The 13,435-nt window shown below is 45.5% G+C and overlaps 1 protein-coding gene across 1 annotated transcript in view; it reads left to right on the top strand.

Annotated features, from left to right (window-relative positions):
* The first annotated feature begins 458 nt into the window (after nt 1-458).
* Nucleotides 459-13,435, top strand: part of LOC144791955 (cytochrome P450 2J4-like) — an 86,904-nt gene continuing 73,927 nt past the window's right edge. The window contains exon 1 of the mRNA XM_078666783.1: nt 459-1,065. Within this exon, the coding sequence (XP_078522909.1) occupies nt 895-1,065 (171 nt within the window). The 5' untranslated portion in view covers nt 459-894. The remainder of the gene's footprint in view (nt 1,066-13,435) is intronic.

Raw genomic sequence — 13,435 nt, forward strand, 5'->3', positions numbered from 1 at the left:
TGACAAACAGCAAATCATCCGCCCAGTGTGTTATGCAAAGAGCAACTGGAGAATATTCACATTATCTACAGAACATGGCTATGGTCACCTTTTTCTAAAATACCCACTGTAATTATTCCTTATTTGCACCTGAGGAGTCAATTTAAATTTAATTGGCCCTTAACAATAAACATGAGGCATCGGTTCCTGTAGCATAGATTCCAAACCCTGGACAGAAGCCCAGAAAAAGAGACGTTTTTATTGACAGTACATTTGCATTCACTTACAAGAGGTCAAACAAGGTCAATCACAAGCAGTGAGGAAAGAGCAAATGTTCCAACATACATTTGATAAGCATGTTTGTCACAGAAACAAACCCTCTGATTGAACACACTGAGGCTATACGCCTCCTCTGGAGTTCTTAGACAAATTATAAAAGGGCAGAGAACGTGAGAAAGAATGAGATAGGCCAGGTGGGCTTTAATGAAATAGAAAGAGACAGAGGTGCACAGGCTAAGCTTATGTACAAGCAGATAGACATTGACATAAAGGAGGAAAGGAAGCAAAGAGATGTGGTTGTGAAAGCAGGCAAAGGAAGAGAAAGTAGGTGAAAGTGGGTAAAATAAAAGGTCAGCATAAAAGGCAAGGAAGGAGAACAGACTTTCATGGCAGAGAAAGACATGCAATAGAATCAAGGTACAAAGGGAGACAAAGAGAGAGATAGGAAGAGATAGAGAGTGAAAGAGATAAAGAGAAAAAAGTGTGCAGGAGACAGCTAGAGAAACAGATACAGGATTCACAAATAACGAGTCACGATTTATAGAAAGACAATAGGGAAGAATAACACGTAGAATTGTTTAAAAGTAAAAGTTCATTGTTTAGGGGAGCAGCTCGAAGCAGAGACAGGCGTCCACCATGCTGCCAATCACTGAGCTGGGAATTGCTCTGTTTCTTACCCTCTTCATTGCACATTACTTCAAGCTTCAGTGGTTGAGAAGAAGATACCCTCCTGGACCCGCTCCCCTCCCCATCATTGGCAACCTGTGGACCCTGAACTTTACTCTTCATCATGATACCCTCATGCAGGTACTGTAGACCTGATTAGAAGGTTGTTGTTACTTCTGTTGAGTGTCTAAATGTTTCCCAGCTGCGTGTGTAGTTTATAGTGCTCTTTACACACACACACACCCTGATACTTGGGCCTAAGAAAAAGTTGTAGGTGGGTCACTGGTCATAGATTGTTTGTTCTTGTTGCTCTGGCACAGTGGCTCAAGCTGGTTTGTGTTTGACCCCACTCACCCCCCCACACACACACATGCATGTGCACACACACACACACACACATACACCCATACATATGCACAATCACATACATACACACACACATGCACATATATGTGTATAAATTAATGCAAACACACACACCCACATAATTACCTATTAATCAAACTGCTTCTTCTACTACTCTTCCATCCACTATGATAATGTTGTTCAATTATAATGATACTTTTAATGCTGCATGTTTTAATATGGGTGCATCTTTAGGTGTCCTGTGTACCAAGCATAATCTTTTCCTAAACTAGTGTATGCCCAGTTTTACTTACCTCAATCAAACTCCTAAAGGTGGCTTCTCATAGGCGTGTTTTCAAGATGACCAATGAATTCAATAGCGTGCCAATGCTCTGTGTCACTTTATTTTGCTCCCTTTTTCACTATAAGAATAAACCAATTTATTACAAGACCCAGAAGAGTTTCCCATGTGCTGTTTCCACTGGACTTCTCCCTGCCCACAGAGAGTAGTAAGTCAGCACTCAGACTAGTTAGTAAGTTGACAGTTCCTCCGGGTGGGTGCTCAGGTGCAATGGTTCAGAAACGCTTACTGTGGTGCAGGTTTTAGTGCACCAAGTACACACTTTTCCTAAACTGAACTGCACTCACTTTTTCTACAAAGTTATCTCAGTCAAACTATCAAGGATGGATTTGCACAGGCGTTGTCCAAGAAACCAAGGGTCTTGTTTGCTAACTAATGATTTCTGGCGCTGAGTGTTGCTCCCTCTTGTACACCATGAGCCTCATTTATGAGAAATGACGCATCGCTGCGTGAAAGCAGCGATGCGTCACTTCTCAGTGCGCACTCCTTGCAACATTCCTGATGCGTCATATTTAATGTATGACGCATCATGTCGCAAGGAGTTACAGATACGTCAGTATTTCTGTAAGTCTTACGCCTGCTGTGAGGCATTTTGATTTTGACGCAACGGCGTCCTAGAAGTGACGCAGTGAAATCTCATAGATTTCACTGCGTCACTTCTATGACTCTTTCTTGTGCCAATACGCCCCCCTTACATACATTATACCTGGCGCAGGTATAATGTGGCACAGGGGTTTACAAAGTGACGCATCTACCTAGATGCGTCACTTTGTAATTATGGTGCAACAAGGCACATTTTTTACGCTGCTGGTGCGTCACAAAAAAGTGACGCACTGGCGGCGTAAAAGTGACGCACGGTCTCATAAATGAGGCCCCAAGGGTCTTGCTTGCTAACTAATGATTTTTGGCGCTGAGTGTTGCTCCCTCTTGTACACCTGGGGCCTCATTTATGAGGCTGTGCGTCACTTTTACGCCGCTGGTGCGTCACTTTTTGTGACGCACCAGTGGCGTAAAAAATGCGCCTCGTTGCGCCATATTTACAAAGTGACGCATCTAGGTAGATGCGTCACTTTGTAAATCCCTGCGCCACATTATACCTGTGCCAGGTATAATGTATGCAAGGGGGGCGTTTTGACGCAAGAAAGGGTCGTAGAAGTGACGCAGTGAAATCTATGAGATTTCACTGCGCCACTTCTAGGACACAAATGCGTCAATTTCTTACGCCTGCCTCACAGCAGGCATAAGACTGACGCAGGTCCTTTCACATGGGGCTTGCCCCATGTGAAAGGATACATTGCTGGAGTTGCGTCACTTTTGTGACACACTCCAGCAATGCGCCACTTTTGCGCCATACAGATATGCAGAAATACTGACGTATCTGTAACTCCTTGCGCAATGATGCGTCATACTGTAAATATGACGCATTATTGGTGTCGCAAGGAGGGCGCAGTGAAAAGTGACGCATCGCTGTTTTCACGCAGCAATGCGTCACTTTTCATAAATGAGGCCCCAAGAGTGAGTCAGTTCATTAGCAGTCTACAGAGTAAGAGGATGCCTCACTCAGCGTTGCACTGAGGTGCAAAGGATCAGCCAGGTGATTTCCTCAGAGATTCATTAGTCTATGATGTCCTATTGATATTGTTTCAAGACAAGCAGCTGCCTATTCCAGAAACTCTATGTAACCACTGTATATGCGCCTGCTCGCATGTCCCTCTTACTTGTGCTCTTTTAAAATCAACACTGTTGGTGCCAGAGTTGTTGGTACAGTTTACAGGTTTTGCATTCTCAGGCAGGAGATTTTACCCTGAAAGTGCAGTAAGCTAGTTTAGAAATACTGCCCAGAGATCATGCATTATCAAACCAGCTTCCACATTGCCAGAGTTAAGCACACATTGCTATGCCTGTTTCTATGTTGACTATTAAGTGACCATGGTGATGTCCACATTGATCTTGTAAAGCACAGCACACATTGCCCCACCACACAAACAAACATAATAACAGAAAGATATGCACAAAAAGAGAAGTGCAGTGCAAGCTTTCCTCACACGTAGGACAGGTAAAGCACAGGTTGGAGAAATGCAAGATTCCCTCACACACAAAGCAAGAGCAGCACGGACATCAGCATTGCAACCTTCCAGCATACACAGGCACTGCACAGGAGTCAGCAGTGCATGTGTTACAGAAAATAGTACAACTGATGAAAACAGCAATGAAGATGTCCAGCAAATTCCCAGAATAACCACAGCAATGCAAGATTCCCTTGCGGATGACATAGGCAACAGCCGTGCAGGGACCTCTCTAATTATCATCATCATAAAAACTTTATTTCGGCCTTTATGGCCATAAAAGCACAGATAAAAATAGAGTACATTACATTCTGCTCATAAAAAATAACCATTTCTCTGCATGAGGCACCAAGTAGCACATTGTTAATATAGACTTACAGTCATATTACATAGTGTTCTCGTCTCTCCCATTCGCCAGCCTCGACATACCAGAAACTAACCCATAGGTATGCGAGCCATAAAATACATGTATAATATATGGGCAGCATGATGTCCTTTGCATTGGTCAGACGGTGGGATTCAATAAAGTGCATGTGCATGACCAGTAAGAAGGCCATTTACAGAGAGCCAGCATCACTCAACTATAAATATAAAATTCGATAAAGTGCTTGTGCAGTACTTAGGCAACGTAATGGCATTTACATTGTTTGAAAAATCAGGGTCAATTAAATGCATATGCAATGCCTAAACAAAAAGAAGGACTAAACAATGTGGGCTGACCCTCTGAGTAAATGTGTGTTGATCACTGTTGTGATTAGCACATGGAACCATTAGGTTTTCTTAAAAGACCCCTCACACACAAACCTAGTTGGTGTCATGCTTCATTGGGGTCCCAACTGGGTGGCCGAGTGCTCCCCGGTTGTGCTACAATGACTGATTACAGCGGAGCTGGTGTGGTGTGGTTAGTGTGAAGTATAGCATATGGTTAAAAGCTGGTGGTGCAACTACTGGAGGGATATTATTTGCTCCTAGTTGACTAGTAACGTAGTCTACATGTTTCAGCCCAAAAAAGTGAGTACATTGGGCTTTCTTCAGGACCAGGTTAGTGAAAAACGTGAGTGGCAAAATGAAGTCACCATGTGAATTGGTGAAGTGCCTGCACACGTGCTAAGGTGTGTGGCACTTTAGGGTGTCAGAGTACTTACAGATACTCTGTCAAATAAAAACACTAGATTTAAGTGCTAGGCAGAGATTCGAGGCTCAGGAGTGCGTGCAGGCACTTCACCAATTAACATGGCAACTTAATTTTGCCACTCACGTTTTGCAGTGACCCGGTCCTGAAGAAAGCCCACTGTACTCACTTGTTTGGGCTGAAACATGTAGACCACCAGCTTTTAACCATATCCTGAGCCTCATTAATAAATACTACAGGCAAGGATTCCCAGAGATATTTTTAATTCACATACTTCCCACTAACCACACCACACCAGCTCCGTTGTAATCAGGCGTGGTAGCACAACCAGGGGGCACTCGGCCACTAGGTAGGGACCCCAATGATGAAGCATGACACCAACTAGGTTGGTGTGTGAGGGGTCTTTTAGGAAAACCTAGTGGTACCATGTGCTTATCACAACAGTGATCAACACATATTTACTCAGTGGGTCCATCCACATTGTATAGTCTAATATTGAATTGGGGACAATGACGAACCCCTTAGTTCCCCTTGCTCTCTCCTTGTTTTTCACTAAACAAAAAGAAGACCATTACAATAAACCTGTATTACTCAACTATCCCACAAACCTGGCTCTGGGCGCCATAAGTTGGCCTATGGATATTAGTTTCAATAAAGTGCAAATGCAATACGTCAGCAGCATAGTGTTTTTTGCGTTATTCTTGAACCGACCTCTATAAAGTGCATGTTCAATACATAAGCGGCGCAAAGGCCATTACAATAATCTAAAACCGGCATTTTTAGTGCTATCATGGTGGGACTCACCTAGCAGCATTCAACAATAGATAAAATGGAGGAATATAAAAACAACAATTTATACAACACATCATAATTAAACATAAGATCGTTAAAAAGACCTAGAGTGATATCATTCAGATAAAAAAGGGAAGAACAGGGCCCTGTTTAAAAGATATATAACAATGGACCAGCCAAGCCAGTGGTTTAATCTTTAAGATAGCCCTACGGGTACACCTCCTAGAGAATAGAAAACGTGATATAGAGAACACAATGGTTATGTGTGTATCATATTTCAATAGCCTAAAGACCTCACTACAATGTCTGGGTCTGGACCAGAAGTTTCTGCATAACTGAAGCAGCCATCGGTTCCTTGCCCTCTTGCATACATGACAAAAAAAATCACATGATATTCTGTCCCCTCTGTGTTATTACAGGCTGTGCAACCCAAATTAGATGAACCCACCCACTTGTTTGTCAAAGCACGCAACAGGAGCACCCAATGACTGAATTGAAGATATATGCCAACTATGATAATTTACCCGCACCCTGTAGGCTCAGAACTTCACTCAGCTCGTCCCTATATACAGCCAGTTCAGGGGTACTCCACAGATGTCGCCAAAATAAAAGGGGTCTAAGAGCTGCTTCGTCTGCGATTGGTCTGGTCCCAAGATCCATTTGGAGTGGTGTAAGTGGGGAGCTAGGAGAAAGCCTAGCATAGGAATTCACAATGCTCGATAAAGGGCCAGATGGGCAATGATCCCAAATTTCAGCACCATGCAGGGCCGCACCCCTGGCTTGTGCTTTATAGAGTTCCACTGCCAGGCCAACAACTTTGTGGGTACAACTCCTATATACCTTTGTCAGGTCCCCAGTAGTCTGACCCAACTTTAGACTTGCTTTCTTAATTTGCGCAACACAGCCCATTTTTTCAGTGAGCATAATCCCAAGGTACTCAAAAATAGCCATCCCCTCTAATGGTCTCCCATCTAGACGGGGATTTGGCCGGGTGCTATTACTTGCATTGAATGCCATTTACTTGGTTTTCTGAAGATTAATCTACAGACCCCAGTTTCTACAGAAAACACAAAAAATGTCAAGGGCCCTCTGAATTCCCATAGGTGATTTTGAAAGCAGGAGGGTATCATCCGCGAACATCATGGCTGGTATTTTACGGTTCACTAACCTGGGGGCATCAATGTCCTTCCCAGCAATCAACAACTCAACTAAGCCATTGATAAAAAGACAAAAAAGGGTCGGGCCAGGACACAACCTTGCCGTACACATCTTTCTACAAGTACGGGGGCTGTGAGTTCACCATTTTTGCCGTACTGAATTTGTGCTGCCACACTTTATACACACCGGTTTCCAGTATAATAATTGTAGCCTAAAAATGTGATCAGTGGTAGAGATCTGTGCTCTAAACCCGGCTTGGAGGGGACTAAGGACATTATGGTCATCCATCCAGCTCTGGAGTCGCCCCAGGAGTACTCAGGCAAATATTTTTGGGCTTACATCAATAAGGCTGAAAGGGCGACAATTAGCAGGGAGAAGTGGGGAACCCTTTTTGAAAATTGGTATCATTTCGGCCCTGCCCAGGTGGTAGGAAAAGCCATACCCTACAAAATGACATTAAACAAAGACCACAAATAGGGGGCCCAAATAGTAGGTTTAGAGCGAAAGAGGTCCCCGGGGATCTTACCTAGCTCTGGAGCCTTAGATGGTGTTATACTGCTCAGTACATCAATATTCTCTTTGAGGGAGATCAGAGGGGCAGCTAAAGAGGTTGTCTCAGGGGGCGTAAGTGTATTGGCCACAGGCCCGTCCTCATCCTCCACCCTTAGATATATTCAAAGTGTGCCTTCCATACATCCTCCCCCATGTTGGGTTCTATAGCCAATTTGCCTTCTTGGGATCCCAAGTTAACCACATTCCAGAAAAATCTCATGTCATGAATATTTAGGGTGATTCTAAGGGTATCCCATTTTGACACTCCCAACTCTTTTTGCCTTCGCGATGGCACTTTTGTAGGTTGCCCTTTTTTCTCTGATTAACAGCCTGTTATTTACTTTAATAGCAGGGACGAGATCTGACTTGGCCACAACACAGCTGTCATTATACCATGGGTGATGAGGTTCTTTAGTCCCCCTTGTCCTTTTATTGGGATGGAAAATGTTGGCCATAGTAGAAAGTAAATCTTGATGAATATTAAAAATTGTAGAAATCAAATGGAGATGCCATCGTTCAAAGTAAGTTGGTTCACGAACATGAGGAATGGAATAATTGATTGGTATACGGAGGCCAGCTTTTCTTGGGATTGAAAAAATTCCCCCAACAAACTCTCCTCCTTCAATTGATCAGTGTTAAAATAGAATCAGGTGGTGGTAGAGTTTCAGATACTTTCTTAGTACAGGGTGAAATTACCTCTATGATGAGAGCATTATGGTCGCTATCATAGCGGGCATGATTTTGAAGTCTAACATCCTGTGCCAGGATTTGTATCTACCAGAATGTATTCTATGATAGAAGCATGCCACAGTCTAATGAAAGTGTAGTTCCCCGGTGTATAGGATGTTGCATGGCCATTGCACGGTGTTAATGAGAAGTTCAGTGTGAGGGTGTTCATCTGCAACACCATTGGAGTCCATGCCTGTGCTGGCGGAATTGTTGGGCTCTGGGAAGGCCCAATGTAGGTCCTCGTCACTGGGGTTACCTGTAGTCAGTCCATTAAATGGTTCGAACTGACAGTTGAAATCCCCACCTATGATTACCCGTATCAGGGATTGTTAGCAAAAGGGCGGTCAGTTGGTCAAGAGTCGTTGACCCTTGGCCATAACTAACCGGCCGTAAATAGACTTTAATCAGGGCAATTCTGACCATTGTGGGAAAGGTCAGAAAGATACAGAGGATGTCACATGAAGAAGTCTCTGTCTGTTTCGCAGCACAACCCAGATGCACACCAACCCAGGTACACAGTCCCCCTGATGGCCTTCCCCTACCCCTACAGGTAGCTGTAATACTAAAAGGCGCATAGCCCATTCTATGTGCGTCCGCCCTAGCTCATGTTTCCTGGAACATGAGGGTCTCGTATTGTACTATGAATGACCCCCACTCCAGGTTATCAAATTTGGTGGTGAGTCCAGCCATGTTCCAGGAAAGGAACTACAACCTGGGAGGGCCAGTGCAATTATCTGGAATACGGGACTGATCACCAGACTTCACTGTGTGACCTTGGGGGGGCTGGTTTAATCGCCTCCAACCCCACCGACCTTGGGCCACTACTGATATCAGGGTGGCCAGCTGAGTTGGATAGGGGTTTTGCAGCTACCTACTGTTGATGTTTGGTTGCCTTTGTATTCCCTAGGGGTAGATTAGGCTAGAGTGGCCTAATAAGGGCCTCCTTCTGTTCTCCACTTTCAACTCCTTTCTCTCCACCCACATGCACCTTCATCTGTACCCATTCTGCTTTAGAATCCCACTTCACGGTATGGACTCCCCCTGTTGGCTTGGGCCCCCCAGTGTCTCCTTTTGGTAATCTGATCTCTCATATGAGGGTCCGGTGCTCAGAAGTCAATCTACAGACGCTAGAGGGCTGAATCTATTTGATAGTGATAGATTGTAGAATAATGAACTGGTTGGTCCTGTTCCAGAATAGCATATTACCTATTCTGGTTCCTCGCCCACCTTTCAATACCAACTCGCCTTCTATTGTGTGGGTTAAGCCCTGGGGGGGCAGGGGGGAATAAACCAGTGGGAGGGACCCAATGCCCCCATCCTCCCTTCGATGATTACGATCTAGGAGCACTTCTAGCACCATTGGGTATCTAAAGTTTATCACAACGCTATTCCCAGAGACATCTTTCGGCCTCCAGCCCACCCATCCCACCCTACGTGTCATGAGAATTTCATATGCATCTTTATAAGAAGGTTGCCGGTGCTTGGTCAGCCAAAATATACATTTATTTTTTAAATCAGAATGAGATTCCCTACACCCTTTTTTCAACTCTGGTACTCCAGTTAAAATGATTATGTAGGGTGTTGAGGCCGGGGGGAGGTTAATGCATGGCTAGGCTTATCTTGCTTTATTGCTTTCTACTCGTGGGGCAGACCTTGCACCAGCCCTGTGACTAATCCCTTGTTGGGGAAAGTCACATGCTTGTGGCTTTGCTGTGTGTGGCCTGTGATTGCTTATTGCCTCTACCTCTTGGATATGCCCCTGGCAGTAAGTACTATTGTCTTTTCTTGACCTAGATGAGCTACTCATGCGTTTACTTGCACCCACCGGGTTAGTGCGGTTTACAATTGTGGTGGGGGTTGTATTGTTTGTCACTATGGGTTCCACTTCCAGCCTAGTAATGCGAGGGGCTGGCTGTAGTTTCGAATAATTTGCAGACTCACTTCCCCTTAGGATTGCCTCTGTCTTACCAACCCTTAACTCAACCAAAGTTGAAAGCTTATCTACCCACTACATCAAATTGTTAAGTTCATCCTTCACAATGGCCCTCATTTGGACCTGTAAGTCCACGACCCGGTTGGTCACCCAAACTGGCTACTTCATGCCTACTTGTAATGGAGACGTGTCCCAGCCTCCCTCGAGTCACCAATCACTATATGTTCTGCAGGACGTTTCTTGCATTTGCTCTCCACGATTACAGCTGGTTTGAGTTTCCCTTTTCCAGCATGACCATGATGAGCACCTCTGGGTGCAACTCAGCACTGTGTGTCTCGCAACTCATTGCGCGTGTTCTTGGGTGGGGTGTTGGAGAATCCGGAGCCAAGGCTGATGGTGAATTTGAGGCATATTGGCTAATAAGTTATAAGGCTAGATCTAGAGTTACTGATAGGTGCTTTTCAGTCAATTCGATTTCTGTAGCCACTGCACCTATTGCCCTCTGGAGCATCCTGTCAAATGAGGTTGGTTAGAAGGACTTTACAGCTTGCAGGGGTGGTATTTGCTGTTCCCCATGTAAGTACGCTTTCCCATATTTGCAAATGGCACATTGGAACAAACCAGGCCTCGTTAAAAACGTATGGCCACGTTCAGACCTCTCACTAAGTCCTGCTATAGGTGGCTACCCAGAGCAAGGGGGGGGGGGAGAGAGTGATCAAATCAATAGTGAGCAAAGCTGTGGGCGACCTCAAGGAGACAAGAGCAGCTTGGAAGTACTTTAGCAGCAATGAGGCGCAACTGAGTGATAATTCACTGACTTTAGCTCCGATGATGAGTAAGTACATCAGGTCCAGAGCTCTCCAGGAGCAGGCCTCAGAGGGGTGGCCCAGCCCAGCCTCCTCCGGGTTTTGCCCATGCGCGGCCCAGGGTCTGATTTTAAGCGGCTCCTGGTGTTGGAAAGTGCGTTGCCACCTTCTGCACATGGAAGTCTGGTAGGTAGAGTCCCCAGTGATGCAGGCGAGGGCAGGGGACAACGGTGACGGACTCCTGCGCTGAGGGAGCTCGGGTCCGATTGTAAGCACCTCCTGGGTTGCTCGCACTGCATCGCATTTGGCAATGCAGCAAGTGCGAGGAAATTTGTTTTATTTATTTGTTTGTGTACTTACTTCTGTGCAGCCGTATTCCGCAGTTTACTACCCCCCACCCTGCCCCTCCACCACCCCACGTCAGCACCCAGAAGCACTCCCACCACGGGCCACCTCTGCTGCTGTGTGTGATTTCTCTTTAGGTGCCGCAGCATCTGGGGCCATGCTGTGTGGCCCACCGGCCACCTGAGGCAGCTACATTCCATCTAATGCATTTGGCATGTCTGCTGCCCCACGCTGGCGTGCACCTTAATTGCCTGAAATCATCAGCGCAAATGTCTCTGTAGTGCCTCAGGTACTCAGGAAGGGTCTTTATTGTTACCACTTACCACACTTGATGCCTGTGTTTATTGGGACACCAGCCAAAACGTGTCCATTACCCCATTGATTAGGAGAGATGTGTGGTGTCTTGCAAGACTTAACATCCCTGTCATTGGCCCTCTGGGCTGCAATACTGTGCTGGGAGAACCCCTCTTATTAACCCCTCATTGGCTGGCTGGAGGTCCCAGCCTTGATAACATTGACTGCCCTATTGCCTAAGTATAGATAACCATTCCCCTATAATGAGTGATGTGGAGGAGACCTACCAGGAAGAGGATAGTTTAACCTACGTCCCCATTGCTGATTGCTTCTGTAAGTTTGTGGATGCCTTCATCTCTAAAGCAGTCCTGCAGGTGAGGGCCCCCATGAGGAGGAAGTTTCTGCAATATGCAGAACATTTTTTCAGACCCCTCCCTGGGAGGGAAGACCCCCTGGGATTATGACTCTTTTACCCCCAGGAGAGCCCACCCCACCTGCACTGCTCCACAACCGTAAGAGGGGTCCTGTGCTAAGTGTTAACCTCAATACCTTTGACAGATTTGAAGAAGGCCTTTTTGGACCATGCTCAAATTCTGGCCTAGGACCCCACAGAACCTGGGGCTTTGAGGTTGCAACCAAGGGGGTCCTCTTTCTCCTTCTGTCTGACAACGCCCCACAGTGGTTTGATTCCCCCTCAGACTCTGATGCTGAGCATGAGCTGAAGTTATGGCCATTGTGTCCCTCCTCCCATAACTCCCAAGATGTGCTGGTGGAGAAGACTCCCCAGCCTATCTCAGGCATGCTAGATCCGGAGAGTTTGGTACACCCACACTCCTCAGAATGGGCCCCACGGTGAAATACGTTCATGATCCCAAGAAGGGGATTGATCGTCCGGGCGGGCTTGCCAGGACAAGCTTCCGGACATATCAGGTCCCCTGATGCGCATCCTAGATATGGCAGAGGATTTTGATCCATAAAGAGGATGGAGCCAACCAAGGTAAATGTAAAGTCTTTTCCCCACTAGGGCTTGTAGGCAAACTTCAAACATTCCTCCACAATTGACAGACCCTTGGGTCCTTCAGACAGTATGGGGATTCCATACAGAGTTCTACAGCTCCCCTGTCCAGGAAATGTCACCGATTTCCCTGGTTTTCTCTCCCGCTTACGCTGAGCTAGTTGGCGTGAGGTATCGGAATTGTTCCTCAAATGAGCCATAATGCAATCCTCTCCTCATCCAAGAGTTTTTTTAGACTCTAAATACCAATCCAACCAACTCAGACAGTACACAAAAGAGCCCTGAAGAAAGAGGGCTAAGTAATTGAACGTTGTGATATCCGCAGGAGTAATAAAGATTAGCAGTAAATAATTAGTCCATTTTCTTTCTGGGCCTATTTCTTCACCATTGAACATTTATTTAGCAGATCTAGGATCAGAAAGGTATAGGGGGCACATTACAGTTAATCGTAAAAACAATACGTAGGATTGGGGAATGCATATGGCGGAGTCCAAACAGAGGTGGCATGGTGAGCAAAAGAACGATGGGTTGTGATGCTACTCTGTGCGAATGCCAGTGCTTAGACCAATTGCAAGAATTCCTCCTATCACCTTTTGTGTGTTTTATTGTCAGATCAAGTAATGTGATCTTTGACAACTTTGGTGGCATTTTTGGTGTTGGTGGTGGTATGATCTCTGGGCCATGTCTGAAACTCCAAAGCTCTTTATAGACTCCTGACAACTATTTATAGTTAGAGAATTGTGGCTTCTCTTGTGTCACTTGGATTCCCTAGATTGTAAGATATTGCCATATTTTAACCTTTCATCCACTGCTCGACTCAATTGATATTATCGAAAGCACCTAGGGAGGAAGGGAGGAAGCAGACACCACCTGGAAAGGGAGTCTGAAGTTGGCCAACATTCAAGTTCCCACATGAGCTGGTGAAGCATTGGAATTGAGTCTGCTAGATTAAAGCTTTGACATTGACAAAAAAGGTATATGTC

This window comes from Lissotriton helveticus, chromosome 11, assembly GCF_964261635.1.
Source record: "Lissotriton helveticus chromosome 11, aLisHel1.1, whole genome shotgun sequence".
Taxonomy (NCBI): Eukaryota; Metazoa; Chordata; class Amphibia; order Caudata; family Salamandridae; genus Lissotriton; species Lissotriton helveticus.